Genomic DNA, 27,116 nt, shown 5'->3' with positions numbered 1-27,116 from the left:
CAATTGGCTGGGGAGGGAGGAGCTGTGCGGCTGCGCGAGAAGGCGGGAGGCGGAGCTGATCGAATCCCTTCTCCGAGGTGGTCGCGGTGAAGGCGGTGGATCGCGTTCCGCGGAGCCTGGGGCGGCGCCAGCGCCAGGCCGAGGTCCGCGGTGGAGCGGCGGCCACGCGCGGGTGAGCATTCCGGGTGCTGTGGGCTCGGGTTGGAAGCTGAGGCCTGCGCTCGGAGCTGGCCATTCGCGGGTGGGGGAGGGGCGGCGGGGGGCCCCGCGTACGAACTGGCACTTCCCCCGGCCAATGGGAGGCGGCGCTGCGGCCCCTCAGCTTTTCATTGATCCGTGCATGCTGCTCTCGGCCAATGAGCGCCGGGGGGCCGTACCGAGGCTTCTTCCTGCTGCTGCTGCTGTTGCGGGTCGGGCCTGCGGGGGCTGTGGGGGTCTCGGGGCCGCCTTGGGCTCCTACCCTCTGGGGAGGAAGCGACCCCGGCCCTCGCGGTCCCGCCGCCTCTGAGCCTGACCTCCGCGGCCGGGAGACGGTGCAGCTGGCTGCCCTCCCGGCAGCTGGACCCTCCCACAACTGAACACTTCTCATCCAGTCCATAGCTCGTTTGTATATGGTTGTTCCCGGTTTTTGTCTTCTCCGTTAGACTGAGCTTTCGGAGGGCAGGGACTGTCGTTTGCTTTGATTTTTTACCCCCACTTCTTAGCCTAGCGCTTGGCATATACAGTAGGAGCTTACTAAGTGCTTACTGACTGTATGAGTACATCCGGGTCATTGAGGGTACCTTGGTGTGGAAGCTGACCGAATTCACCCAGTGCCACTGTTCTAGGGGACCAGATTCTTAGCAGAGCAAGGCAGCGAACATGAAGTGCCTGCAGTATGCCCCTACGTGCCCTTAAGCTCTTGGGAATACTTGTTCAATTGTTCCACTCATGTCCGATTCTGTGACCTCCTTTGGGGTTTCCCGGAGAGGTGTTGGAGTGGTTTGTCATTTCCTTTTCCAGCTCATTTTACAGGTGAGGAAACTGAGGCAGACGGGTGAAATGACTTCCCCAGGGTCACCCAGCCAGTGTCTGAGGGCTCCAGGCCTTGCACTCTTATCAGCTGTGCCACCTAGTTGCCCTTGGGAGTACACAGAAAGGTAAAAGCCATAGTCGGTCCCTGCCCTCCAGGAGCTTGGAGTTTCTGATGGGGGATACAGCCTACAAACAAGTGGGAGTCCAGCCATCCAGCATCTATTAGGCATTGCTGTGTGCTGAGCGCTGGGGAGACAAAGAAAGGCAAAGGGTTCCAGTCTCTGTTCTCATGGAGCTCATGGTCCAGTCTGGGAGACCCAGAGAGCTTAGCTTTTTCTTCCTTCCTTCAGGTTCCTGGACTTAGGTAGAGCCAAGAAGAAGAGGCAGCATGGCTTCTGAGTCAGAGAGTTTGAACCCCAGCGCCCGAATCATGACTTTCTATCCCACCATGGAGGAGTTTCGGACCTTCAGCCGCTACATTGCTTACATCGAATCCCAAGGAGCGCATCGGGCGGGGCTGGCCAAGGTTGGCCTGCTGGGGGGGGGAGGGTCAGGGACTGCAGGCTTTGCCTAGGAGCCATGGCCCCAGAGTCTAGGACAGACCTCCTGGCCAGGGCCAGCCCCCCAGAGCAGCTGGCTTCCCAGGTATAGTCATGCTAACAACAGTAACAGTAGTTAGCGCTTACATGGCACCTGCTATGTGCCAAGCACTGTGCTGGGTTGGCACGAGTTCTGCCTAAGCAGTCCTGGTCTGATGAGGAAACTGAGGGGACAGAGGTTAAGTAATTTGGCCAGGGTCACACAGCTAGTGAGCATATGAGGAGACTTGGAGCAGGCCCAGTGTTCACACAGACATTGGAGCCCTCCCCTCCTCCTTTGCCATGAGTGGCTCATGACTACCTCTCTTGATCTTGGGTGGGGTGAAGGCTAGGGGGGGTGGTCACAAAGCTGGAATGAGCAGACTCGGGTCTGTCCTTGCAGGTGGTTCCTCCAAAGGAGTGGAAACCACGATCGACATATGATGACATCGATGACTTGGTCATCCCAGCCCCCATCCAGCAGGTGGTGACTGGCCAGTCTGGCCTCTTTACCCAGTACAACATCCAGAAGAAGGCGATGACTGTTAGGGAGTTTCGCAGGATAGCCAACAGTGACAAGTGAGTAAGGAGGGCACAGAGCATTCCCACTGCTGCCCCTTGCCTTCCTGGGGGCACTGCCATCCTGTCATGGTGTCTGGGCAGCAACTGATGCTTGCCCTTCTCCTCCTTCCACAACCCCAAGCAGGGCACTCCAAGGTGTCGAGTCTGTGCCAGGGTGTGACAGCCCGCCCACCCTGAGCCCTGCTGGGGCCTGTCTCATCTTCTTAGCCCAGGAGGGGCTGGGAAGGAGGTGATGGGGCCTCCCCTGTTTCTGCTGCATCCACTCCCTCTTCATTGCCTTCCCTTTTCTCATTTTCCTTTCTCAGGCATTCCTTTTTGGGCTTCCCTTCCCTAAGGGCCAGTAGAGTCCAAGGACTGAGGCTTTGGAGAGCCCTGCTCAAGCTCTCGTTTTCAGATGAGGAAACTGTCCAAGGGCGGTTAGTGCATCCACTTGAGCCTTTTTATCTTTGTTGATGAGGAAACTGAGGCCCAGAGAAATCAGGTGACTTTCTTAGGCTCCCCCAGGTAGAAGTGGCAGAGCCAGTATTTGAATTCAAGACCTTTAGCTTCCAGTGGAGCCCCCTGATCCCATCTCATGCCCCCTTTTGGGTGATCTGCCGGAAGGTCCCACTGCTTCAGGGTATTAGAGCCATCACTTAGTCCCCAAACCTGTCTCTGGCCCTGCCTCCTTCCTGCCCACTGGCTTTTAATTATTCCTCTGTTTCTCTAAATCCTTCCATTAGACCTGATTGCACTCCATAGTCTATCTAAAGTGGACTCCAAGCTGTCTTTGTTCCTCTGCTGGCATCCTGACCTCCCATTTTTATTTCACCAAAGCTTGTGCTGCCTTTCAAACAGATGCCTGCACCAACAGCTCCTCCTTCCTTCCCTAGGCCCTGTCTTCCTAGTTTGGACTTTAGGCAAGGGTCATCAAGGTCCCATCATCATTTGCCTCATTTACTAGTCCTGGAACGTTGATACTGTTCCAAGGAGGGGCTTCTTCACTCTTGAGACTCCTTAGCTCTTCCCCTTTACTGCCATCATATCACCTGGCCACAGTTCTGCCTTACCCCTCGCCTCCTGGCCTTTGGCTCTAGAACCACATATACTTCCAAATTTGGAGGCCGTTTTGTCTTGTCTTGGGGCCTTGGGGTAGCTTGGCTGAAAAATGTGGTCAGTCTTCAGCCTCAGCTGGGCCCTCCCTTCTGCCCTTCCCTTTCAGGATGTGACCTTACCATCCTGACCTCCCATGGGCCTCTTCTTTCCTCCTGTTTCACTGATCCAGGCTCCACCCACAGCCCTGGTGCCCCCTTTGCCCTGTCCATGCCATGACCTTAAAGGTTCCATCAAGCAAGCCCTCTTGTTGTGGAGCTCCTGGCTCCCGTTGGCCATGTCCTTCCAGTCCTACACCTCCAGCATCCAGCAGCATGCTGATTGCTACCCCTTCCATCAGGATGAGGTCCATGTGGTTGTAAAGAGTTAGCATAGCTGCCAGGCCAGCCTGGGCGCAAGCTGCTTGCAGCTTGAGCTCCTGCCCTGGGCCATCTCCTCTGCCGTGCTGTCTGCTTCCTCCTGGGGCTGTCAGAGTTGTAGAAAGGAGGCTACCTTTGGTCAGGTCCTTGGCGCACTCTCCTCAGGCCTGAGTTTTCTGCTCCACTGAAGCAGCCTGTTCTGGCTTCCTTGCTCTCCTGGCAGCATTTGATGCCCTGGTGCCTCTGTGCTGCCACTGTTTGATTGTCCTCTGAGCAAAGGCCCCTTCTAGACTCTTCACTGACTTCCCTGCTTTGGTCCCCAGGGTCCTGCTTCAGGCCTTCCCTTCCCTCTTAGCGGTTGCTTGGTGGTCTCATTCCCTCTCCTTTTTTCAGGGATGACTTTTCTCTACTTTTCTAATGGACAGCTCAGCTATGTGGCTATGGACCCTCCAGGCAGCCATCCCTTCTTCCCTTTTGGATGTTTGCCAAGGAGAGGCTCCTGGGTAGAAGCTGGTCCCTCAGGCCTAGGCCTGAAGATGAGTCTTCATCACCTATCTGTTCTTCCTCCCCCTCCCCCCAGATGCTGGTCAACCTCCCAGCCACCTTGAGGCTTGCTCAGCAGTGTCTCCCATAACTCTGCTGCAGTTGCCAAGGTCAAGGCCTCAGCATTTCTTGTTTATACTCTTGGAATAGCTTTTGAATTGACTGGTCTTCCTGCCTTCCATTATTCCCTTCTCTGGTTGATCCTTTGCTCTTCCTGCTGCCTTTTCTAGGTGTTCTTTGACCATCCTTTTAATAAGATATTCTCAGATTTTCTGTGTGCTCAGTGATCAGGGAGCAGTCCCATCCATCTCTGAAGGAAGTAAGCTGTTGGGGGCAGCCCCTTGGAGGGACACTCTTGTGATTGGCAGAAGAGCTGCTGGTTTATGGCCTGCTCTGCCACCCCTTCCCCCAGCTCTTTTTCAGGCTCAGATGTCCTTGTCCCGAGGCATTGGGAAGGCCAGTGCAGATGTCTGTGGGGTTATGGGCTGGAGGCCCTAAGCAGGCTTTCCTCCCCCGCCTCTCTTCTGCCTCCTGCCCCAGATCAGGAGCCTCTGCTGATGCTGTCTTGTCCTCTTGGTGGGGAATGATTGAGCAGTTTGTGTCCCTTTATTCTTTCAAAGGTACTGTACCCCGCGCTACAATGAATTTGAAGAACTTGAGCGAAAATACTGGAAAAATCTAACGTTCAACCCCCCTATCTATGGTGCTGATGTGAATGGGACACTGTATGAAAAGGTGAGGGGCACTGGGAAGGAGGGGGGAGCCCTTGGAGGTGAAAAGACCTGGTTTCAGATCCTGCCCCAGACAGAACTTTTGGAGACATGTAGACTGCCAAGAAAATGGATGGAGCCTTTTGTAAGTGGCTGCCATGAGCATGGCAGCTGTCGGCCTACCCTCCTGCAGAGGTGTGCAGGCACTCCATGTGCTGTGTCCAGACTCTGGGCAGGCTTTTCCTGTCTTTGGAGATACAGTTCTTGTCTTAAACAGGACGTTTTTGTCTTCCTTTGTATCCCCGACTGTTGGCATGGAGCCTGGCTCCTGCTGTGCTTAACTCTTCCCCAAGGCTTGTGGATTGCTGCTTCTGTCATGACTGAATGAGGCCCAGTCATGGTTCAGTTGCCCCTTCTGGCCAGGATGGTTCCTGGGTCTTTCTGCTGAGTTTTGTGGGCATTGGTCCTCTCATCTCACAGTGGTGCTCAAGAACATAAACACAAAGGAAGCCCTAGGACCACGTCGTTCTTTCTGACTTTCCCCACTCTCCCAGGGTGGTGGAGCTATCTAAAAAAGAATCCTGGGGCGGCTAGGTGGCGCAGTGAATAAAGCACCGGCCCTGGAATCAGGGGGACTCGAGTTCGGTTCCGGCCTCAGACACTTAACACCCACACAAAAAAACTAGCTGTGTAACCTTGGGCAAGTTACTTAACCCCAGTTGCCCTCCAAAAGGCAAAAATAAATAAATAAATAAAATAAAATCCTGAGGCTCTGATAATTGCCAGTTCTTTTGTGGGGTGGTAAGGTGAGTCTGGCAAGACTAGTACAGCCAGGTGCTATGGGATGGGATCCCTGCTGCCTTTTCTAGCTGTTCATGGACCATCCTTTTTATAAAATATTCTTGAATTTTGCCAGAAATTGATGTCAATATCACCAGCTTATCATTGGCAGACTTCACTTTTTTCCCCACTTTGGAAAACTGATCCAGTGACCCCCTTCTGACTCTCCCTCCAGTTTTTTTTTAGGGCTCCCTGGCATGCTTTCCCCAGTTAGAGCTGCTAGTCTTTTTATGCTTTGGGGTTCCATTCCCAGCACTTAAAGACAAAGAAGTTGGGAAGAGTGCTTATATCAGACCAGTGTAGACTGGGAATTTGTGCTACAGACAGGGTGGCTGAATTTCCTTGGGAAGGAGAAAGTCAGTGAACATGTGTTAGGCACCAGCTCTGGCCCAGGTGCTGAAGGCTACACAAAAGAGTCAGACCACAGCCTCTGCCCTCATGGAGCTCAGTCTGATGCAGGAGGCAACAAGCAGAGAAGTGTGTCTGAACAAGCTAAGCATCAGGGCAAAGGCTCCCTGTGAAAGATGGGGTTTAGTTGGGACTTGATGGAAGCCTGGGGAGGGAGAGAACCCAGACGGGGGACAGCCAGAAATGGAGGGTCTTTGTTCCTGAAACAGCCACAAGGCCAGTGTCCCCGCGTGGAAGTATGTGTGATAGGACCACCTGGTGGCAGCGAGGACCACATTTGTAGTGGACCCCAAGGTGCCACGTTTGCTCCACCTTGGTTCAGCAGCACACGTTTAGGGTGCAGACAGCAGATGGGGGGAGCCATGGCAGGCTGAGGCTTGGCCCGAGGCGAGAGGACAGTGCAGATTTGGACTGATTCACCGTTGGGTCAAAATGAGTAGAGCTGAGGGCTCAGGGATATGGGGATGAGATGTCATGGTGTGGGTCAAGAGTGCAGAGCAATGGGAAGAAGGTCTGTCTGCTCACATGTGTGTGATCACGTGTCACCCATTGCCAAAGCTCTGAGCTCACTCCAGGGGCAGATTCATACATCAGAGCTTCTCAGATCAAGATCCTGTGTCTGAGCCAGAATCAAAAAAGGGAAAGTGCTCCCAGCTTCTCTATAAGCCTGGAAATCCAGGGTCAGAAAGACTCACCCATTTATTAACTGTAGTGCTGGGCATGGCGCTTTTGCCTCAGTTTCCTCATCCATAAAATGGGGACAATAATAAAAGCACCTAACGCCTAACAGTTGTTGTGAGGAGTGCATGAGATAGTATTTGTTATGTATGGGACCTGCCACATAGATGCTAAATAAATGCTCATTCCCTTCCCCTAAGAAGATACTGTTAGATTTCAGACTTCTTTTAACCTCATTCTCAACTCCAGGGCGCCAGGCCTGTGCTCTGACATGCCAGTCCTTCCCTTTGGGCTGCTACCTGTCCTGGAAGTTGGGATGATGCTCCAGCCTTTTAGGACTCCAGTAGGGAGGACTGCTTTCAAGGGAAAACCCTCAGGCTTGCTAGAGACTCACTGTTTTTTTCTGAGTGGGGTTCCTGTCACTGCAGACCAGTAGCTCTTGTGGGCTCCCCAAGTAGGAGAGAATTGGGGGTTACCAGGAGGTTGGCCTCCCCTCTTTGGACATGGGTACCATAACTTAGGACCTGGGCAGGACCAGTCCAAATCTCTTCTTCATGGCAGTGACCACTTGGTGGTTCTAGCTCCCTGGCTAGAACCTCCCTCTCCAGGACTGCCCTGTAGCCTCAGTACCTGGTGCTCCTGGGCCATTTGAAGGGGATCTTCTCTGACTAGAAACCCTCCTGCTCCCAGGGAGCCCCCAAGGTACAGGATGAGCCAGATGCCTTGCTGTCTTCTCCAGCAGAGTGACCCCTACTGTTCCCTTTCTCTCTTATTTCTGGCTTTCTTGCTACCAATTAAAACCCCACAGTGTCCTTAATGTTTTCAGTCTGCTTGATCTAGCCTTTGCTGAGAGCTGGCATCCAGTGTTTCTCTTCCCCTTCTCATCCATGTTCTTTGAAAAAGCCATTTATATTCAAGACTTGACTCTCTAGCCCATGCAGATTAGCTTCTGAAAGTTACCAGTAATCTTAGTTGTCAAATCTAAGGCCTCATTCTGTGACCTTTGATACTGTTGTCACTCACCTGTAGTTCCTGGCACATAGTAGGCACTTAATGCATGGTGATTGATTGGATGTTATTTCTCTAGGTTTTCCTGACATTGTTCTTGGTACCCTGCTTTTTCAGTGTCTTTTTTATCCATGTCATGCCCATTAATTGGGTATCCCCTGGGCTCTGTCCCAGAGCCTCTGCTTTCTTTCTGCCCTTTCTCCATTGATGATCTCAACCACTTCTGTGTGGGGCAGGGATGGTAATGGTCCCAGATCTCTTATACAAGCTAGCCCTAATCCTCTCCTGATATCCAGCCCCAAATGCCCCTGAGGCATCTCAGCTTGTTTTGTTTCCCTTTCCTGACTCCTTACTGCTACAGGATACCACCTCCTCTCAGTCCCATTGCATCTTGTTCATCAGTGTTCTTTCTAAGCCCCTATTAATCTGTAGGCCCCAGTTGTTTGATCCAGCCTTCAGCCTGGGTATAGTACTCTACCAACAGGGGGTCCTTTTTCAGTGTTGGTGGCTGAATGTTGGACTGGGCACTACAGTTTTACTAGATGAGTCATAGGCAAGAAGTTGCCCCCCACACCTCCTCCACTTGAGTGGGAAGGTGGGCTTAGAGACTAGCCTCTGTTGCATGCATGTCTCTGCAATTTGTGCTCCCCATAATTCATCTAGCCTGACCTGGGGTCTTGCTGGTCTGCCCATGTTCCCTCTCTTCTGCCCTCTGCTGCTGCCAATAACAGCACCTGGGCATCCCATTCCCAGAGCTTGTGGGATGGGGGAGATGGAGCCTGCTGACCCTCTCTTGCCCTCCTGATTTGGCCTGTGGCTTGCAGCATGTGGATGAGTGGAACATTGGCCGCTTGAACACCATCCTGGATGTCGTGGAGAACGAGAGTGGCATCACCATCGAGGGCGTCAACACTCCCTACCTCTACTTTGGCATGTGGAAGACCTCCTTCGCCTGGCATACGGAGGATATGGACCTGTATAGTATCAACTACCTGCACTTTGGCGAGCCCAAGTCCTGGTGAGTCTAGCTTGCCCACCTGCCTGGTGGCAGGGCCCCTGGATGTCCAGGGAAACCCAGAAAAGTAGGCATTGATACTTGTTCCAACAGGGAGGCTGTATCCTAAAGGTTCTGTGCCTGGGTGAGTTTTTCTGGGGCCGAGGGCAGCTGAGTGGTGTGGAGTGTGGGAAGAAAGGCTTGCAGAGGAGGCAGACAGCGTGCCATTGGTCACTGGTTGCTGTGGTGTTTGTCCGGGACTCTGGGCCCAGGGGAGCCCTTAAAGGTTCTGGACCTAGCCATGAATAAAATGGTCTTGGCAGCCCCATGGAGGGGGACTGGTCAGAGATGTGTAAGAAACTGGAGAGGGAGTACAGGTCAGAGCTGCCCCAGGATGGTGTGACAATAGAGGGGGACAAGGGGGTGTACAGGAAAGGTGACAGCATGAGACAGGGAACCTAGTGCCCCCCCCGAGATGTGAGACTGGCCCAAGGGAAGAGTGGATGTGCTGATAAGCATTTCTTCAGGTGTATCCATGAGTGTCCCTGGGCACTGGCACAGTGCCCAGGTGGACAGAGGAGGGAGAGGCCTATGGCGGAGCTGAGTATGGAAACAAAGGTTGGGGCTGATAAGAAAGAATTGGGTGTGATGGACACAGAGGTGCAGCAGGAGCTAGGGTTAGAGCCAAGATCACTAAGAGTCTTGGGGGGCAGAAGGAGGCAGGTGAACCAGCAGTGGGCTGGCTTCTGAAAGCTGAGTGTCAGACTGCCTTGGGAGGGGGCTGAGGCCTGCTTGGGGCTGGCTGGATGGCTGGGGGAAGGCTGCATTAGTTCTCCTTGAGGATCAGATGAGATAATGGGGGTCAAGCCCCATGCAAACCTCCAAGCAATTGATGGCATTGTGATTGAAGCCTGTGTTAGCAGCTGCCCCAAGCAGACATTTAGGGGTAGAGTTGACCCCTTGTGGCTTAGGTTCCTCCTTGGCCCTGGGTTTGGGGCTGCCGAAGGTGGCATGTCTGTCAGCAGCCAGGTGTCAGGGAAGCTCAGGTGGCCAATCACGGCTTTGCAAAGTCACTGTCTTCGGTGGCAAAGGTGATGTGTTGCCACCTACCGCTGTGGGATGTGCTCCTGGGCCCTCCTCACCTTGTTGTACCTGCCCCAGGCTTTGGTATTACAAGAGGCAGTGATGCCTGTGGGGGTGAAGGGACAGGACGGACAGAGGATGAGTGTACTGAAGGTAAGATGTGCCCATCTCCCTGTGTGCTTGCAGGTACTCCATTCCCCCAGAGCATGGCAAACGTCTGGAGCGGCTGGCCAAAGGTAATGTCTCTCCATCCTGACTTCCTCAGTTGGAAGAATCTCCACTGGGATATCCAGCCCGCTTCCCTCCTGGGGAAGGCAGGTTGTGCGAGGCTGAGGCCAACAGACACCTTGGTCCTTTAGGTGTTTGATTCTTGCTTTGTTTTGATTTATTCTTTTCTTTTTTTGGCCTGGGTCCACAAAAATTTATTTTATGCAACCTCAATTAGGATTTCAAGTCATGCTCATTCCCTACTGCCTGTAAACATGCCCATCCTGAAAATAACTCCCACTCAGTCCTTTCATCTTATTATTTTTCTGTATCTTCTGCCCTTTGTGGCTAAACTTTTTTCTCTTTTTATTTATTTATTTATTTATTTACTTTTAGTTTACAACATTCAGTTCTACAATCCCTTGAGTTCCAAATTTTCTCCCCCTCCCTCTCCTCCCCCCACTCCCCCACGACTGCATGCACTCTGATATAGGTTCTTCATTAAACATTAGTCAAGTTGTAAAGAAGCATTATAATCAGTGGAGTGAACGATGAGAAAGAAAGAACAAAACACAAGAGGGAGAGCAGGTAGTTTGCTTCACTCTGCATTCAGACTCTAATTCTTTTTCTGGATGTGGTTGGCCCTTTTCATCATGAGGCTTTTGGAGTTGTCTTCTGACCTTGCATTGCTGAGAGGAGCCTGGTCTATCAAAGTTAGCTGTCACAGATATGATGATGTGTCTGTAATTATGTACAGCATTCTCCTGGTTCTGCTCCCTTCACTCAGCAGCTTTGATTCCTTCTTTACCAGGACAGTAGATGGGGATTTTTACATGTGCCCTGAGCTATTATGTTGATGGGGGGTAGGAGGGGGCTTGTCCAGGCAGACAGCAGGGGCTCGTGCCCACAGGACAAGCTGCAACTGATGATTCCTCCTCTTCCTCATTCTAGAAACTGAGGCTAGAAATGAGCTTGGGAGCGCCCTGACAGCTGGGGCTGGGTGCCTGCTGCAAGGGCCCTTCCTCGGAGCCTCCATGCTGAGCTGGCTGTAACCCCTCCTCCTCTCACCCAGGTTTCTTCCCAGGAAGTGCTCAAAGCTGTGAGGCTTTTCTCCGCCATAAGATGACCTTGATTTCCCCTTCGATCCTGAAGAAGTATGGCATCCCTTTTGATAAGGTGGGTTCCCTGTTTGCTGACTGAGGGTTGGATTTCAGGCTCCTGTGTATGGGTATTTGGGGGGAAGGAGCAGGTGATGGCCCACATTGCCAACTCTGCTTCATGCATTTGAGCAGAGTATGGCTGGATTTTTAAAAATTCTATTTCACTCAATATTTTCCAATTACATGTAAAAAAATGTTAACAATTGTTTTTTAAAATTTTGGTTCCATCCTGCTCCGTCTTTGAGGAGGTAAGCAATTTGATATCAACTATACATGCGAAGTCATGCAAAACATTTCCATGTTAGGTGTGTTAGAAAAATAGAGAATAAAAAAATGGTCTGCTTCAGTCTGCACTCATTGCTTCTCTCTGGGGACGGATGGCATTTGTCATCCTGGGTCCTTCTTCAGAGTGGCTAAGTCACTCACAGTTGATCATTGTACAATGTTGCTGTTACTCTGTACAATGTTCTCCTGGTTCTGCTCACTTCACTTTGCATCAGTTCATATAGATCTTGCCAGGTTTTTCTGAGAGTATCCTGCTTGTCATTTTTTATAGCACAATAGTATTTCATCACAAGTGTCTATCCCAGTTAATGAACATCCCTTCAACTTCTGATTCTTTGGAGTGTGGCTTTTTTTGCTCTAGCTGCTTGTAGGCCTTTCCCCTTACAGACTTGGGCCCCCTCCGGGGTGGGAAGGATTTGGGATATCCAGGGGAGAGAAAGAATATAGCCAGGATCAGAGATTCACCTCTGGAATCCCCTAGTTGTGCAGAGGATGGCTCAAGGCCACCCAGCCAAGAGGCCTCCCTCCCCTGGGCTCTATTTTCTAACTGGGCCTCTCCCTCTTGGCTTCAGGTGACTCAGGAGGCTGGAGAGTTTATGATCACATTTCCTTATGGCTACCATGCTGGCTTCAACCATGGATTCAATTGTGCCGAGTCTACCAACTTTGCCACTCTTCGTTGGATTGAGTACGGCAAGCAATCTGTTCTGGTAAGGCCCTGGAGGACCCTGCACCTGCTGGCCAGCGCAGGGGGTTGGGAGCCTGCCCCTCCACACTGCCAAGTGCACACCTGGAGTGCTTGGGCCAATTCTGGGCGTTCAGCACAGCTTTGGGAGGACAGCATCCAGGTCTCATGATGAATGGGAACACTTAGTCTGTTGAAGGAGGGTTCAGGGAACATCCTATGTGATAATGAACTGGGAGTGGAGGGTCAGGCTTGCCCTTCCTGATCCTTAAGGGGCAGTGCCCTGGGGAGATGTTTCTGAAGGAGGCTTTTGAGTTTGGTTTGAGGGAGAGCTTGGATTAGCTAATGTCGATGCTGCCCTGCCAGGGTGGGGCAGGGGAGCTCTGGAGGAGCGGCCAAGCGGGCACGTCCAGAAAGGGGATTTTTTTCTCTAGGCTGGTTTGATTAGTGGCTTCTGGGGTCTTGTCCAGCTCTGAGACTCTGGGATTCAGTCACTAACTGCATCATCTTATATAATACACAGCCACATCTTAAGCCAAAAGATCTTCACCATACAAGAACCTTTTATAGGTGTTGGGCCCATCTCTCTTAAGACTTTGGAAGGTGAATGTGCAATTTCTGCCTTCTAACCCACTCAGACACTAAGAGTGGGAAAAGGGCTGGTTTTCCTTGCAGCCTAGGCCTTACTCCCAGACCAACGAAGCCTGACTCAGGCCTGTTTTGCCCCTGTCCTCAGTTGTCTGGGTGGAACACTGAGAGGCCCCTGACACAGTAAAGGTACCAGAGGGACTTGTTCAGGCACCCTGATGGTAGACCCTTGTTGGGGAGCCCTGGCTACTGCAGGCAGGTCAGCCCAGCAGCACCATTCTGGGGGAGGGGAAACATGGGCAGGAGCCCCACCTCTCCTCAGCAATGGTGGAGTTTTGAAAAGAATCAGTGCCCAGAGATTAGAGATTGTACCCACGGGTTTGGAGTCAAGGTTTTTAGTCCAGGAGGGAAGTACCCCCTTCCCACCCTGCAGTGAACTGGAGACAAACCACCTTCCTGGTGTTTATACTTTGCTAAACAGACCAGCCCTGAGACCCAGGGGAGTCTAAGCTTAGACCTTTTAGGCATAAAAGGTGCCTCTCTTTGGGGAAGGACTTGGGCTGCTTTGGCTCCATTTTATCTCTGGCTTCATGACCGTCCTACTTAGTCCTGCTTAGTGTCTCTGTGGAATATCCTGCCTTGGAATATGCCCCTCTCTGGCCCCCACGCAGCCTGGTGCTTAAGGCCTGAGCCCTTGGAGAAAGGAGCACTCTCAGGGCCTTTCCTGTCTGTTCTCAGTAAAGATCCCATTCTGAAAGCTAATTGATATATATTAATTAGATGAAGAATACTGTGGTGCCACATCACTGGGGGATATTATTGCTATAAGGAAGATTTTTAGCTAATCAGTGATTTATATTGGGTTCTTAAGCTCATCACATTAGAGAAATGCCCCCTTCCCCCTGGGGGGCCCCTAGGCCTCAGGGCAGATCCAGGTAGACTTGCTCTCAGTGAATGAGAGTTGGCTTCTGTGGGCTCTATAGGCAGTGGTGAGGCTGGGGCCGGCTGCAGAGACTTGGCAGCAGCCCTGTTTTATTGTGGTACAGTGCTCCTGCCGGAAGGATATGGTGAAGATATCCATGGATGTGTTTGTGCGCAAGTTCCAGCCTGAGCGGTATAAGCTGTGGAAGGCTGGCAAAGATGCTCCTGTCATTGACCACACTCTGCCCACCCCTGAGGCAGCTGAGTTCCATAAGGGGGAGCAGCAGGACTGCCCTGAGGAAGCTGTGGGCGGCACTGGGGACCCCAGCAGTGAGGATGCCCGGAGAAGGTAACCAAGACCTGCTTCTGAGGGTCACAGAGCTTATGTGTCAAGGACATCAGCAATGTTGGGTGTTCTTCCTTGGGAGCTCTCATGACAGACTCCTGGTCCTTCTGGGGAAGGCTCCTTGAGCCAACACACCCTCTCTTGGCTTGGCTTGTAATATACCCAGAGTTCTGCCAGGATCAGTGTCCCACTGGGGGTGGAGTAGAGCATTGGCAGGGGGGCAAACAGATGCTTTTGGAGTGAGACCAGCCCAGGAGGGTGGAAATCTTGACTTGAGAATGCTGGAGGTGGAGGCTTGGCCAGGAGCGTCTGCTGGGAATGAACACATACAGAGCAGATTAGGGTGGGGGTGTCATGGGAAATCCTTGGTTTTAGAGCTAGAAGAACGGTTCTGGAGACCTCATCTGACTCCCTCATTGTGGCCCAGAGAGATGGTGATTTGCCTAAGGAGAGCGAGGATTGGAATTGGCTCTTCCACTGTACCATTGCATTGGAACATGAGCTCCCTGAGGGCAGGAACTGTGCGCCTGTTTGCATCTCAGATGTGCCAGTCCCAGTGCTTGTTGGCAGGCCAGAGTGGCCCCTCCAGAGAGCCAACCTTCCCCTAAGAAGGTGTGCATTTTTCTCAACAGTCCCACCAAGCATCGGATTGGAGCCAAGAGGCACCGGGTGTGTCTTGAGGTGCCTCAGGAGGTGAGTGAGAGCGAGGCTTTTGCCCAGAGAGAACCCTATGACATGGATGGGGAGCAGGCAGCTGTTGCTCCTGGGAAACCTGGCCCAGACTTGGTGTCACCACTGCGAGCTGAGAACAGCACCCTCCTTTCTCCAGGTTAGTCTCTTCTTTTTGCTCCCCCCAAGCCAGGCTTGGCTCAGACCCACAATCTTAGCCAGCCTTCGATTCCCCTCATGACCCCAGACAGAGTAGAAGTCTGGTGGGTCAGCTTGGAGTTGGTGACTCACCAGCTTTGTTAGCACATGGTCCTCTCTGATGGGAAGGAAATACACAGATATCCAGCAAGCTACAGAATAATGGGTTAGGTGAGGCCCATGAGATGGAGGGAGGGGCCCCAGAAAGGCCTTGGGTGTCTTTCTCCTGAATGTTTGGCCTCTGTGCCTGGGCAGGGCCCTGCCTCAGTTATCTAACTGCCTCCGGCCTCACCAAGAATGTCACACTGGCCCTAATTGTCCTTTGGGTCTCACTAAACTCTTCCTTTCAGATTATCCAGATTCTGCTGACATCAGATTTGAAGAACTCAAGACGGTTAAATTGGAAGAGGAGGAGGAAGAAGAAGCAGCAGCCTTGGACCTTTCTCTGTCCAGCACAACAAACCAGGTCTCCAAGAAGAGGCGCGCTCGCAGTTCTGACACACGGGCACATCGAGCCCGCCGAGCACTGGCTGCTCACAGCTGTGTCCAGGATGATGATTCAGAGCAAGAGCTCTCCGAGGTGCTGACTGTGGCAGGCTTGGGGCTTCGGGAGGGCCTGCTTTGAGGCAGAAACTTTGGGCTCTGGCCAGGGGGTGGGCACCTGCAGCTTGAGGCCACCTGTGGCCCTCTAGGTCCTTGGGTGTGGCCTTGTGACTGAGTCCAGGTTTTACAGGACAGGTGCTTTTATTAAGGGGGTTTGGATTCAGTCAAAAGGCAGCACTTGAGGGTGTGTGTGGCACAGTGAAGAGTGCTGGGCTTGGAGGTCTAATCCTGCCTCAGACACTTTCCATGTTTGTGACCCTGGGCAAATTGCTTAACTTGTCTGCCTCAATTTCCTTGAGTATAAAATGGGCCCCGACCTCCCAGGATCATCGATGAGATCTTATTTGTGAAGTGCCTGGCACATAGTGGGCTATTAATAAATCCTCTTTCTGTCCTCTTCCCCCTCAACTCCCCTGGTCCTCCCTAGCAGGTCTGGTATTGGCAGGGGTCTGCCTTGATATATCCTGTTAAAATAACTCAGTTTTGGGGCTACTGTCCATGCCACGGTCCTTTTGCTAAATCAGGAAGGATTTTAAAGCTCACTCAGGTTGGAAGATTAAGCTTAGCACACATTGCTGAGTGTCTGCTAAACAGACCCTAGGACAGTGGAAAATGTGTCCACGGAGGGCTGAGGCCCAGCCGTGCCCTGTGCAATGCATTGACTATGTGTGGCGCTTGTGTGGTGCTCTCCTTGGTACTAGCTCAGGATCTGGGTCAGCTCAAGACCTCCCTGTCCTGGGCACCCTGGGGGAGTCAGATTTTTGCCGTTAGTAGACAATCTTCCTGGTGAGCTACATGGTTGGGCTAGCAGGAGCCCCTTGTCTTAAAGTGCTCCCAGGCTGGGGGCAGACTTTCTCTTTAACACTTAGAGATTGCCCAGCCATCCATCTCTGCCCAAGGGTGTGGTGATAAAGGGGCCAATGATGGAAACCCTGAAAAACCTTGGAAACTGAGTCAGTCAGCAAGGGTTGACTAAGTTCCGTTATGTGCCTGGCACTCTGCCTCGTGGGCTCTGGGCATCCTGATGGACAGCTGAGACCATCCATTTTTCTGGGATGCTACAAATGACAAGGGAAGGCTCCTTGAAGGAGTTGAGCCTTGAAGGGAGCTAGGGGATGTAGATGGAATAAACTGGCTGTAATGTTCAGGGAGAAGGCACTGAAGTTAAGGGGGTTGGGAAAGGCTTCCTGTACAAGCTGGGATTAATGCTAAGACTTGAAGCTGGAAGGTGGAGATGAGGAGGGAGGGTATCCCAGGCAGGGGCAACAGCCCGTGACAGTGCCAGGAGTCTGGAGATGGCAGGTCTTGTTTGAGAAACAACACAGAAACCAGTGTCATGGATTTCAGAGCGTGGAGGGATGGAGTGTAAGGTTTAATGAGAGGTGCCAGCTTATGAAAGACTTCAAATGCTAAGCAAAGGATTTTATATTTGATCTTGGAGGTTGTGGGGAGCAACTGGAGTTTGAGTAGGGGCGTGATAGGATCAGATTGGACTGGAGGAGACCCGGCAGGGAGACCAGCAGGCTGCTGGCCTGGTCCGGGGGTGAGGTGCCAGGGGCAGAGGAGAGAAGGGGGGATAAGAGACGAGTGAGAAGTTGAGGACTGCTTCTAGGTTGCAAGGCTGGGTTTCTGAGGGGAAGGACATACCCTCCCCAGTAATAGGGGAGTTGGGAAGAGGGAGAGGGTCTGGGGGGGGACAGGAAACAAGTTCTTGCTGAATTTAAGATGTCTGCAAGAAGGTTCTGAGATGTAAAACTGGAGTTTAGCTGAGTGCTGCTTGCTGGGGTCTCCTCCTGCTGGGCTTACTTGGAGCTCTGTGCTAACCACTCTTGTCATTGGCCTAGAGTGCAGAAGAGGAGAGTCAGAAGGCAAAGGGCCGTCGGCAGCCCTTGAGCAAGCTTCCTCGGCATCACCCACTTGTGGCCCAAGAGTGCGGCAGTGATGATGGTGAGTGCTCTGAGAAGGGGCTGGCAGGTGGGTGGGCTTGTGCATTGTGCTAGGAGCCATCCTCTGGGGTCCTGTGGATCCTTGTGGCAGGGGAGTCTCCTGGGCCTGCAGAATCCTGATGTCATGTGTGTTTCCAGTCCCTTCAGGTCTCTCCTCGACCCTCTGGGCTCCAGAGAGGCTACTCTTCCCTGCTCCTTCTCATGAACTACTTGCAGACATTTTCTGGTCTCCCCCTAGTTTGGGGTGGAGGGAGGGGCTTGGTCCTGTTGAATGAATGATGCCCTTTGGCATGTCTCCTGTGTTCTTTTTGGCCATTAGAATTGGGTGGGTTGAACCGGGTTGGGGATGGGGCTTCCTAAAGCATCCCCCCACCTGCTAGGGAGCCCAGGTTATTTCCAGTGGGACCATTGACTTAGCCCCTCTTGGCTGCTGCACAAACATTCTGGAGGCATGCCCTGGCTCCCTTGGCTCCCTCTGCGTCTGCTTGTTGTCATTGTTCTGGCGAGTTTGGTTGACTTTACTTGGTAGCAGTTCATGTAATTCTTTGTAAGCTTCTTTATGTTAATTGTTTGTCATTTCTTATGAGATTCCATCTCATTCAGGGACCCCAACTTGTTTATAAACCAGGCTGGTGTCTCACTGGTATCTTCTCGCTTGGCTGAAATTGCTGCTATAAATATTTTGGTCAGTAGTCAATGATAGTCATTAAGCATTTATTAAGTGCCTGCTGTATGCCAGGCCCTGTGCCGAGTGCTGGATACGAAGAAAGGAAAGCTAGTCCCTGCTCTGCTCTCAGGGAGCTCAGTCTGACAGGGAGACAGCGTGCAGACGGCGCTGTACAAAGCAGCCACACACAGGGCGGAGGGAGGCGCCGGCATTGAGAGGGATGGCGGAACGCCAGTGCAGTACCTGCAGCAACTGCTGTGCTTACGCATGCGTACTTCCAAAGTAAAATATACTCGCAAGATAAATAACGAGCTCTTCCTCAAAGGTGAAACCAAGATCTTTACTTGGAATGTCAGTGTCAGGACACCAGGAAGTCAGATTTAACAGGGCGCTCATCTCTCATCCATGGAGCGCCACCTTCTCATATCTTAAGCATTCTTTCGGTCACTCACCCCCATCAACACATTTCCCTAGGCACATTCCTCCAGTGCTCTGGCTCAGTCTCCCGCTCTATTTCAGTTGCTCCATGGAGCAAGCTTCTTTTCTAGGGGTCTCCATGGGACTCGGGGGGGTCACGGCTCAGAGCAGGTCACATATGTCTCTTCATGGGTGGGGATGATCCTCCTATTCCAACATTACAGATGGAGGAAGGTCAGATTTAATTTGGGGCTTGGAAGCCATGGGGCAGAGAGGTACAGGGGACAGGCAGAGCAAAGGCCTGCAGTCTGCAGTCTTACTGGGAGTGTCTGGAATGTCATATTGGAGGAAGAGCCAGAGGGCAGGGTCATTGGCTCACAGAATGTGGGGGTGGTCTGGGGGTGTGGAAGATAGAAGGAGATTGGAAAATTTAGGGTGAGGATAGCTTATGAAGGGCTTCGAAGCCACTGGAGGTTATTGAGTAAGGGGGTGATGTGATCAGACCTGCATTTTTGGATAATCCCTTTTGTCCTGGCTGAGTGGAGGATGGCCTAGAGTTGGGAAAGACTGGAGCAGGCAGGCCCCCCCCTTCCCCAACCCACAGCAGGTCCTGAAGTGGTTCCAGTGTGAGGTGATGCGGGGGAGGGCCTGCATCAGGGGGTGGCGGTGGTGTCAGAGAAGAGAATGGAGCATATTCAGAGATGATTGATTGACAAGCTCAGTATTACAAAATTGTTCTCAAAATTTGAGAAAGTACTGCGCCAAACTCTGAGACAGGTGTGGCTGGATAGCTAGATCAAGGAAGGGTAAAGCAGAGAGGGAGAATTCAAGCCTAATATCATTAATACAAACCCCAGAGTCAGAATCATTTGCAGTAGGGAAGCTCTCCTAGCCAGTGCATGAACTAAGCAAAGATACCCTTTTGTTGTTATTTGACAGAGTTCTAAAAATTCTTGGAGCCAAACCAGCGCTGAGTTCTCAGGTCCCATCAGCCTGTGGAGGGAGGCAGGGAAGGAAGGGGGTGGTTTTGACTCTAGAGATGGGAGAGGAGGAGGCACCCCTGACACTGCTTGCACCCACTCATGTGTAAGCTGGTTTTGCTTTGTGAATGGGATCCCAGATCTCTGCTGTTTGCCTGACTTGCCTCTGACCCCAAAGATAGTGGCAGTGGGTGAGCCTTGAAATCCCTAAACCTCACCTTCTTTCCTGCTGGAGATGTTTTTCTTCTTTGTGTAGAAATGTGTATGTCAAGTCTTAACTTTTGGGCTTTAAATAAAAGCAATATAGATGTAAAAAAGGACCTTTTTTGCAGTAAGACCACAGAAAGAAAATAAAAGCTTTTTTTTAAAGGCAGCTCAAGTGGGGCAGTGGGTAGAATGTTGGACTCAAGTCAGGAAGACCTGAGTTCAAATGTTACTTCCGTTTCCTCATCTACAAAGGGAGATACATGAGAGCTCACCTCACAGGCCTGTTGTAGTGAAGGCTGAATCAGGTAACATGGCTAAAGTGCTTGGCAAACGTTAAAACCCTGTATAAGGGCTGGCTAGTACTATCAGGAGTATGAAGTGAGGGAGAGAAAGAAGGCTAGTTCTGTTTGCAGGGAACATGGAGAGAGGGAGGTCTTGTGCAGACTGACTACACAGAGTCCTCCAGCACACTCCCAGAATGGCTTCTGTACCTTGTTCTCTCTGGCAGAGGTTCATCTTGAGCAGTGTCCTGGGTACCAGTGCATCCCAGTGTGGGGAGGCAGTTTGATGCATCTATTAGGGCCTCAGATGACTAGTGGGGATTCTATAGGTCACACCTTTGTGGCTCTGTCTGTTGGGCCAGGGCCAGGGGCTGCCTTCTTTCCTGGGTCCTCACCTTGTAACTGATCTTGGTTGCAGAGGCTGGTGAGCAGCTGACCCCTGAAGAGGAGGCTGAAGAGACAGAGCCTTGGGCCAAACCCTTGAGTCAGCTCTGGCAGAACCGGCCCCTGAACTTCGAGGCTGAAAGGGTGTACAATGAGAGCATGGCTCAGCAGCCCCCTCACTGTGCAGTCTGTATGATTTTCCAAACCTACCAGCAGGTGAGACCTGGGACAGGGCGATGATGGTTGCCACATTCTGATTGTTCTCAAAGACTGGGCACGTGTCCTGTCCAGAGGTCTGTGTGGGTGAAGGCTCAAAATAAATGGTGCTCATCTCATGCTTCTGGATCTTGGTGGGGTGAAGGGTGCGGGATTCAGGTCTTGGTCAGGAATGGCCTGAATCCTGGAGCTGCCACAATGCCCCTGGTGTGGATCTGTGGATGTGGATGTCTTTAGTTAGATTCATGGGCTGTCATTGAGAGGCCCATGGAGGCTGTCTGGCTGAGCCCCGGGATTCCTCCCCATCACCAGGGTAGGGAGCGGGGGCAGTGCTGCAGGCTTCTCCGGGGGCCCCGTTTCTGGCAGGAGCATCATTGTGTGCCACTTCATGCCCACTGGGGCCCGCTGCCTGTCTGTCTCCTAGGCCGAGGGAGGAGGCCATAGCCAGAGTTGGACAGAGGGATCTAATGACGACCCGGGGAGGCGCAGAACCAGGCCTCTGATTCCAGAGATGTGTTTCACTGCGACGGGGTATAGCACGGACCTCAGCCTTTCTACACCCTACCTGGAGGAAGATGGCACCAGCATCCTGATCACCTGCAAGAAATGTTGTGTCTGTGTCCATGCCAGTAAGTCCTGGGTACCCTGCATGTAGGCGAGGGGGCTGCTCTTCTCGGCCTGGCTTTCCGGGAGTTCCCTCTGACCAGCAGAGTTGGAGTACCTACTGCATGCCTCAGGTGTGCTGGGCCCATGGCAGTCCTGAGGCCGAAGGCCAGGCTTTTGGATGCTGGGAAGGTCCTGTTCCTCTGGGGCTTGGTGAGGCCATGTTGGAACCTTGGAGAGAGGACAGGGAGCAGTGTTTACATGAAAGTGCCTTGAAACTCTGAAGGCCGATAGTTTGGGGTGGGGGCAGGGCGAGGCCAGACTGGGTATCACGTCCAGCACTAATAGTCCTCCCGCTGCAGTGCAGCTTTGGGCAAGGAAAGTGTCTGAGCCTTAGCCTCAGTTTCTTCCTGTGTCATATGGGACTCTAATCCTGGTTTTCCATGTCCCATGAGAGTTGTTGAGGCACAAACAATGAGCAGCCCTTACAGAATGACAGGACAGCAGGAGGGCACTTAGCACATGGGTACCACACACGTATGTGCCCATAGGGCTCTGGGCTTCCCCAGGAGACCTGAGGGCGTGCAGGGCTTTCCTTGAGGTCGAGTTTGTCTCCATTAGGCTGTTATGGAGTCTCCCCTGAGCAGGCCTCAGCCGACTGGATGTGCTCTCGGTGTGCGGCCAGTGCTTTGGAGGAGGTGAGGAGTGGCTGGGCTGGGCAAGGGAAGGGCACTGGGGGCAGAAGCCTCTGCTGCTGGGGGTGGTGACAGGCCTTGGCAGCCCCCTGAGGCTGTGCTGCTCCTGGCTGCTGGCAGCCTCTGAGGGGGAGTGGGGACAGTACTCTGGCTCTTGAAACTTCAGTGCCCACTTTCCCCCCCACCCCCAGGGTTGCTGCCTGTGCTCATTGAGAGGAGGGGCCCTGCAGAGAGCTAATGATGATCGGTGAGTAGAGGCGGCCTGCCCCCACTTCTGACATGGCAGGTGGAGCACGGGGAGATGAAGCACTAAGGAGAGAGGAAGGAAGGAGGGAATGGGGGGGGGTCACCTCAGGGAAGTGAAGAGAAGGAGGAAGGGAGGGCATACTCTAGGAGAGGAGAGCCAGGGTGGATTAGAACAGGGGGTAGCTTTTGGCGTTAAAAGGCCATGGCCACATGGGTCAGTTTGTCAGAGGGGCTGGGGAGGGTGCTCAGGAGCCACCTATGGGCCCCTGTGCTAGGGTGCACATCCCAGTGGGAGGGCCCAGGATAGTATGGCCCCAGTGGGTTTGTGTCTTGGCAGGAGGCCCTTCCCTGCTGTAGCCACCCACCCTTTGCTTCTGGTCATCTGCAAGCCAAATACATCCTCCCACCCAGTCACACCCACAAGCTTAATTAGGACCTGGGGCTTTCCAGTGTCTGACCACAGGTTTAAAACATGGGTGTGACTGGGCTCCATGAGGCACAGACAAGTGTTTAAGTGGGGCCAGTGCATTTGGCTGGGTGATCTGTGGGCTAAATCAGGACGTGATTCCTCCTGCTGGAGATGGGTGCTAGGCTGACAGCCTTTGGGCATAGGCTGGAGTAGAAGGTGTGGACAGCCTTGGCCAAGGTCGAGCTCATTGTCCTGGTGATGATAGGTGGGTCCACGTAATGTGTGCCATTGCAGTCCTGGAAGCCAAGTTTGTCAACATCGCTGAACGCAGCCCAGTGGACCTGAGCAAAATCCCTCTTCTCCGCTTCAAGTTGGTAAGGGAAAGGGCCCTTGCCCTGTTGGGCAGATTCAGGGTCTGAGCCTGGGAGCGGGTAGCAGTGCCTGGGAGTGTTGCTCCCATCATGGGGTCCATGTCTGTCTGCTCTAGAAATGTGTCTTCTGTAAGAAGCGGAGGAAAAGGGTTGCCGGCTGCTGTGTCCAGTGCTCCCATGGTCGTTGTCCAACCTCCTTCCACGTGAGCTGTGCCCAGGCCGCTGGGGTGATGATGCAGCCGGATGACTGGCCTTTTGTGGTCTTCATCACCTGCTTTCGGCACAAGGTTCCTTCTCAGGCAGAGGTGAGGGAGGGAGGGAGGTGGCCATTCGGAAGAGGCAGAGGAGACAGGGGCTTTCCCTTTCTCACAGCAGCCCCAGGGTCTTGGGGCTGATTCTGTCTGGGCTGGCTCAGAGCAAGGACTCTGCTGGAAGCCCAGCATCCCAGATGAGGACTCACTCTGCCCCCCCTGAAGGCCTTGAGGGGTCCTGCTTGCTCCCTTGGTAGCTGGCCCTGATTGGTTGGTAGTTGGTTTTGATACCTCCCAGATCTCATCCTCAGCAACTGCCGGGGCCCAGTGGTCCCCATGTGAGCCCTTCAGACACTTGAAGACAGCTAGCCTTCTCCAGGTGAAGGGACCCTGAGTCCTCTCGGGTCTCCCCACACTCTGAGAGCTGCTTGTTGGCACTGGCTCGGTGTCAGGCTCCTTCCCCTCTTGGACATTTGTCCATGGAGATGTGTGTTGGAGCTCAGAGTCTCTAAGTTAGTTCCTATTAGGGGCCAGCGCAGGTGTTTGAGGATGAGCTTGGAGGTGGGTGCAGTCACCTGGGAGAGCAGGCTGTTGGACCTGTGCCTCTGAGCCTGCTGTGGCCTGACCTGGTTCCTGATCTTCCTTCAGCGTGCCAAGGGCGCCCTCCAGGACCTCTCTGCGGGCCAGACGGTCATTAGCAAACACAAGAATGGCCGCTTCTACCAGTGTGAGGTAGTCCAGCTTACCACAGAGACCTTTTATGAAGTCAACTTTGATGATGGCTCCTTCAGCGACAATCTCTACCCTGAGGACATTGTGGTAACTAGTTTCAGCACCAGCAACCCTTGCTGCGCCCCCTCCCCTTGGGGCTGCCGTCTGCACCCTACCCGTCTCTGCTCAGCTGCCTCTGCTGCTAAGAAAGAGGCTTGGAAGATGATCTAATGCTGGCTAGTTTTAAGCCTTGAGCCTTCAGGGGCTTATTGCAGAATTTTGGGAAAGAAACCCAGGGGCTTGTTCCCTGGGCTTCCTCAGCTCGCACCATCTCTGCCTAGCAGAAGGGGCTTGTTTGGCTGCTCCCTGGGATGACTTGGTTTCCAATTTGGGTCAGAGGCAGTGCGGGGCTTCCCTTTCTGGGATTTATGAGCATGAAGGAGAAAGAGGAGGGGTGGCTTTTGACCCTTCTCCCCAGATTCCTCCTCTCTGGGCCCTGGGCCAGCCTGAGCAGCAGGCACATCCTTTCTTTCAGTCCCTCTCATTCTCTCCTTTTGGATCTTTAGAGTCGTGACTGTCTCCAGTTGGGTCCTCCTGCTGGAGGGGAAGTGGTCCAAGTGCGATGGACCGATGGACAAGTCTATGGAGCGACATTTGTAGCTTCCCACCCCATCCAGATGTACCAGGTACTGAAAGCTGGCAGGTGACCTGAGCCCCTCCTCCTCGTCGGTCTGTCTGGGGGTACTGAATGGTGGGTGGGGAGGGCTGCTTTGCCTTTCTTGGGCCTCACTAGGCAGCTTCTCCCCTTGTCCTGGGTATTGGGCCCAGGTGACTATGTGCTCTGGCTGAATAGCTGCTCCCCTTGCAGGTGGAGTTTGAAGATGGCTCCCAGCTCATGGTGAAGAGAGATGACGTTTACACTCTGGACGAGGAGCTCCCCAAGAGAGTCAAGTCCCGGCTGGTGAGTGACTTGGGGAAGCCTTGGGGGGAGGGCCCAGGCTGTGGAGGGGTCTGGGCTGACATGCCCTGCTCTCTTCCTAGTCGGTGGCCTCAGACATGCGCTTCACAGAGATCTTCACAGAAAAGGATGTCAGACAGGAAAAGAAAAGGCAGCGAGTGATCAACTCTCGGTACCGAGAAGACTATATTGAACCTGCGCTCTACCGGGCCATCATGGAGTAAGGGATGGGCTGCCGTGTGGGCCCAGCTGGTGAAGCAGGAGCACTCCAGGGGCCTGAGCCCCCACACATCCATGGAGCTCGGAGTAGGATTTTGAAAACTGAAACTGTAAAAACCAAATGAAGTAGCCCTTCCTCCTGTGCCCCATTCCCTTCCCTGGTCCTTCTGCCACACGTTGGCCGTGGAGAAGGGAGGCTGAGCCCTGAGCCTGGGGAGCTAGCAGGAGCCCCTCTGAGGAGGCCGGGCCCTGCTTGTGGGGACTGGGAGTTGGTGCTCTCTGCGCCCCCTGCCCCCGTGGGTGTGTGCAAGCCCACCTTGGGGAGCAGGGGAGCATGCTGGCCCGTGGCCGGCTGGCCGGACAGTTGGATGGAGCGAGGAACAGGCAGTATTACTGGTGCTTGCCCCCCTTTCTCCTTTTTATATTTATGTGTGTGTATGTTTGGTCTCCCAGCTTCTGTGGGCTTCCTGGTGTCTCTCTGGCTGCAGTCCCCTATGCTGTGGGGGAGGCCGGAAGGATTGACCTGAAGAAACCAAATGTGAAGAGCCACGCCCCTGTTTGTCCAAGCAGGGGCTGAGCAGGGCACCAGGAGCTCCTTCCTTTGGATAGGCTCAAGCCCTGGAAGCACCCAGGTGGGGAGCCAGGGGCCAAGCCCCTGAGGAACCTCCTTACTTGTCTCTGGGTGATGGAGTCTCAAGGTCCCAACCCTTTCTGGACCTGCCCTGAGGCAGGGGGATTGGGGACTTTGGACCAGGCTTCTTGGTACCCTGAATGGCACAGTGAGGTGGAGGGTGGAGGGTGGGGGGAGGACTGTGGGAGGAGGGGAAGGGGGCATTTTAATGATGGTCAGTCAGGACCACCTGCAGCAGGGGAGGAGGGTGCTGCTGCTGGTGGGGAGCTCCTGTCAACATTAATTGGTGAAGCTGTCAATCATGTAGGGGCTTGGGGGGTGGGCTGAGCACCATGGGATGCCTATGAATTTGTCGTGCGGGCCTGGGCTTCTGCCAACCCCGCCTCCCTGTGTGCAGGCGAACCAGGGATTTGATCCTTTGCCTTTTTGTTACACTCGAACGCTATAAAACCAAATTATTTTGAAAACTGGCGTATGGTGTGGTGATTAGCAGCTGTGCAGGTGGGATGTTCTCTTGATCCCTGGGGGCAGGGGCAGGACAGGGCCAGGCTCTCTGGAAACCTAGTCTTTCCAGACCATGCTTCTAGACACCCTTGCCCCCCTAACCATGTGGTCAGTAGGTACTGAGTCCCTCAGAGGATGCAGTCTGGGTCAGGAAGGGGGAGAGTGGAGAAAGATTGGAGGAGAGCTCCACCTTGAGCTGGGGCCTGCAAGGAGCAGAGCCAGCCTTGGCATTCCCCACCCCCCATGGCCTCATGGGAGAACCTGAGTCTCTTCAGTCTCCTGAGGAGCTTTTCCTAAGGTTGAAAAGGGGACTGGGGGCAAAGGTAAAACTTCCCTCCCCTCTGTTGGAAGGAGGACATGTCTTGGCTGTCTTCTCACTCGCCTGATCTTTCCATCTGAATTCCTTTCCATCTGAATTCATCCTCCTCAAGATCCTCTGGTTCAGCCTTTTCTTTCAGAGATAGGCATGGAGGCCAGATGGAACGCTTACATGATGCTAGTTCCTGAGCACATGGCAATACTGGCAGGGGCATCAGCTACTCTGGCTACAGATAAGTTCAATGCCAGGTAGGGTGTACCTGGGGAAGAGGATGGACACCCACCCTTGTCAGGTGGAGGGAATAGGGAAAGCAACGGGGGGGGGGGGGGGGGGCTGAACTGACTCTTCAGGGTGCAAGCCATCCTTTTCTGCCATGGGGGTAGCCTGTGGGCACTGGAGCGGCAGTTCAGCTGAATTCAATAAGCTAAGTGAGCGGGCTCCTGGCCTAAGACTGGTTACTGTGCTGGCCCTGGGTGATGATAGTGATACACCCTGGTCTCAGGACATGGATGTAGTGGGAGCGTTGGGGCACAGATCAAAAGCACAAGAT

General features: G+C 53.2%; 1 protein-coding gene across 4 annotated transcripts; it reads left to right on the top strand.

Annotated features, from left to right (window-relative positions):
* On the top strand, positions 1-26,210 carry LOC138165066 (lysine-specific demethylase 4A-like). Of its 4 annotated transcripts, none has more exons than XM_069093183.1 (23): positions 1-172; positions 1,003-1,139; positions 1,365-1,540; positions 1,996-2,171; positions 4,789-4,903; positions 8,637-8,830; positions 10,076-10,125; positions 11,169-11,272; positions 12,114-12,251; positions 13,861-14,084; positions 14,714-14,910; positions 15,299-15,528; positions 17,396-17,498; positions 20,468-20,649; positions 21,074-21,278; positions 21,874-21,950; positions 22,139-22,194; positions 22,868-22,976; positions 23,090-23,260; positions 23,873-24,043; positions 24,502-24,621; positions 24,804-24,896; positions 24,977-26,210. In XM_069093183.1, the coding sequence occupies exons 3-23, from the start codon at positions 1,403-1,405 to the stop codon at positions 25,115-25,117; spliced, it is 2,994 nt and encodes a 997-aa protein (XP_068949284.1). In that variant the 5' UTR covers positions 1-172; positions 1,003-1,139; positions 1,365-1,402; the 3' UTR covers positions 25,118-26,210. The 4 variants fall into 4 exon arrangements, with proteins under 4 accessions (XP_068949284.1, XP_068949282.1, XP_068949283.1 ...); XM_069093181.1 differs by having other exon boundaries at positions 23,090-23,278; XM_069093182.1 differs by lacking the exon at positions 1,003-1,139 and having other exon boundaries at positions 23,090-23,278.
* Positions 26,211-27,116: the final 906 nt, after the last annotated feature.

Source organism: Petaurus breviceps, unplaced genomic scaffold (genome assembly GCF_028583685.1).
Source record: "Petaurus breviceps papuanus isolate PSGF00001 unplaced genomic scaffold, PetGlider_PUasm1.0 207, whole genome shotgun sequence".
Taxonomy (NCBI): Eukaryota; Metazoa; Chordata; class Mammalia; order Diprotodontia; family Petauridae; genus Petaurus; species Petaurus breviceps.
Note: the sequence above shows the minus strand (reverse complement) of the source record. Positions and strands in the feature narration are given on the sequence as shown.

Bases quoted from the DNA above. Each gene is read 5' to 3' on its own strand.
- LOC138165066 (XM_069093182.1), top strand. From the start codon at position 1,403: ATGGCTTCTGAGTCAGAGAGTTTGAACCCCAGCGCCCGAATCATGACT. The intron at 10,126-11,168 runs GTAATGTCTCTC...CCTCTCACCCAG, and splicing joins TCTGGAGCGGCTGGCCAAAG to GTTTCTTCCCAGGAAGTGCT. The intron at 20,650-21,073 runs GTGAGACCTGGG...TCTGTCTCCTAG, and splicing joins TTTTCCAAACCTACCAGCAG to GCCGAGGGAGGAGGCCATAG.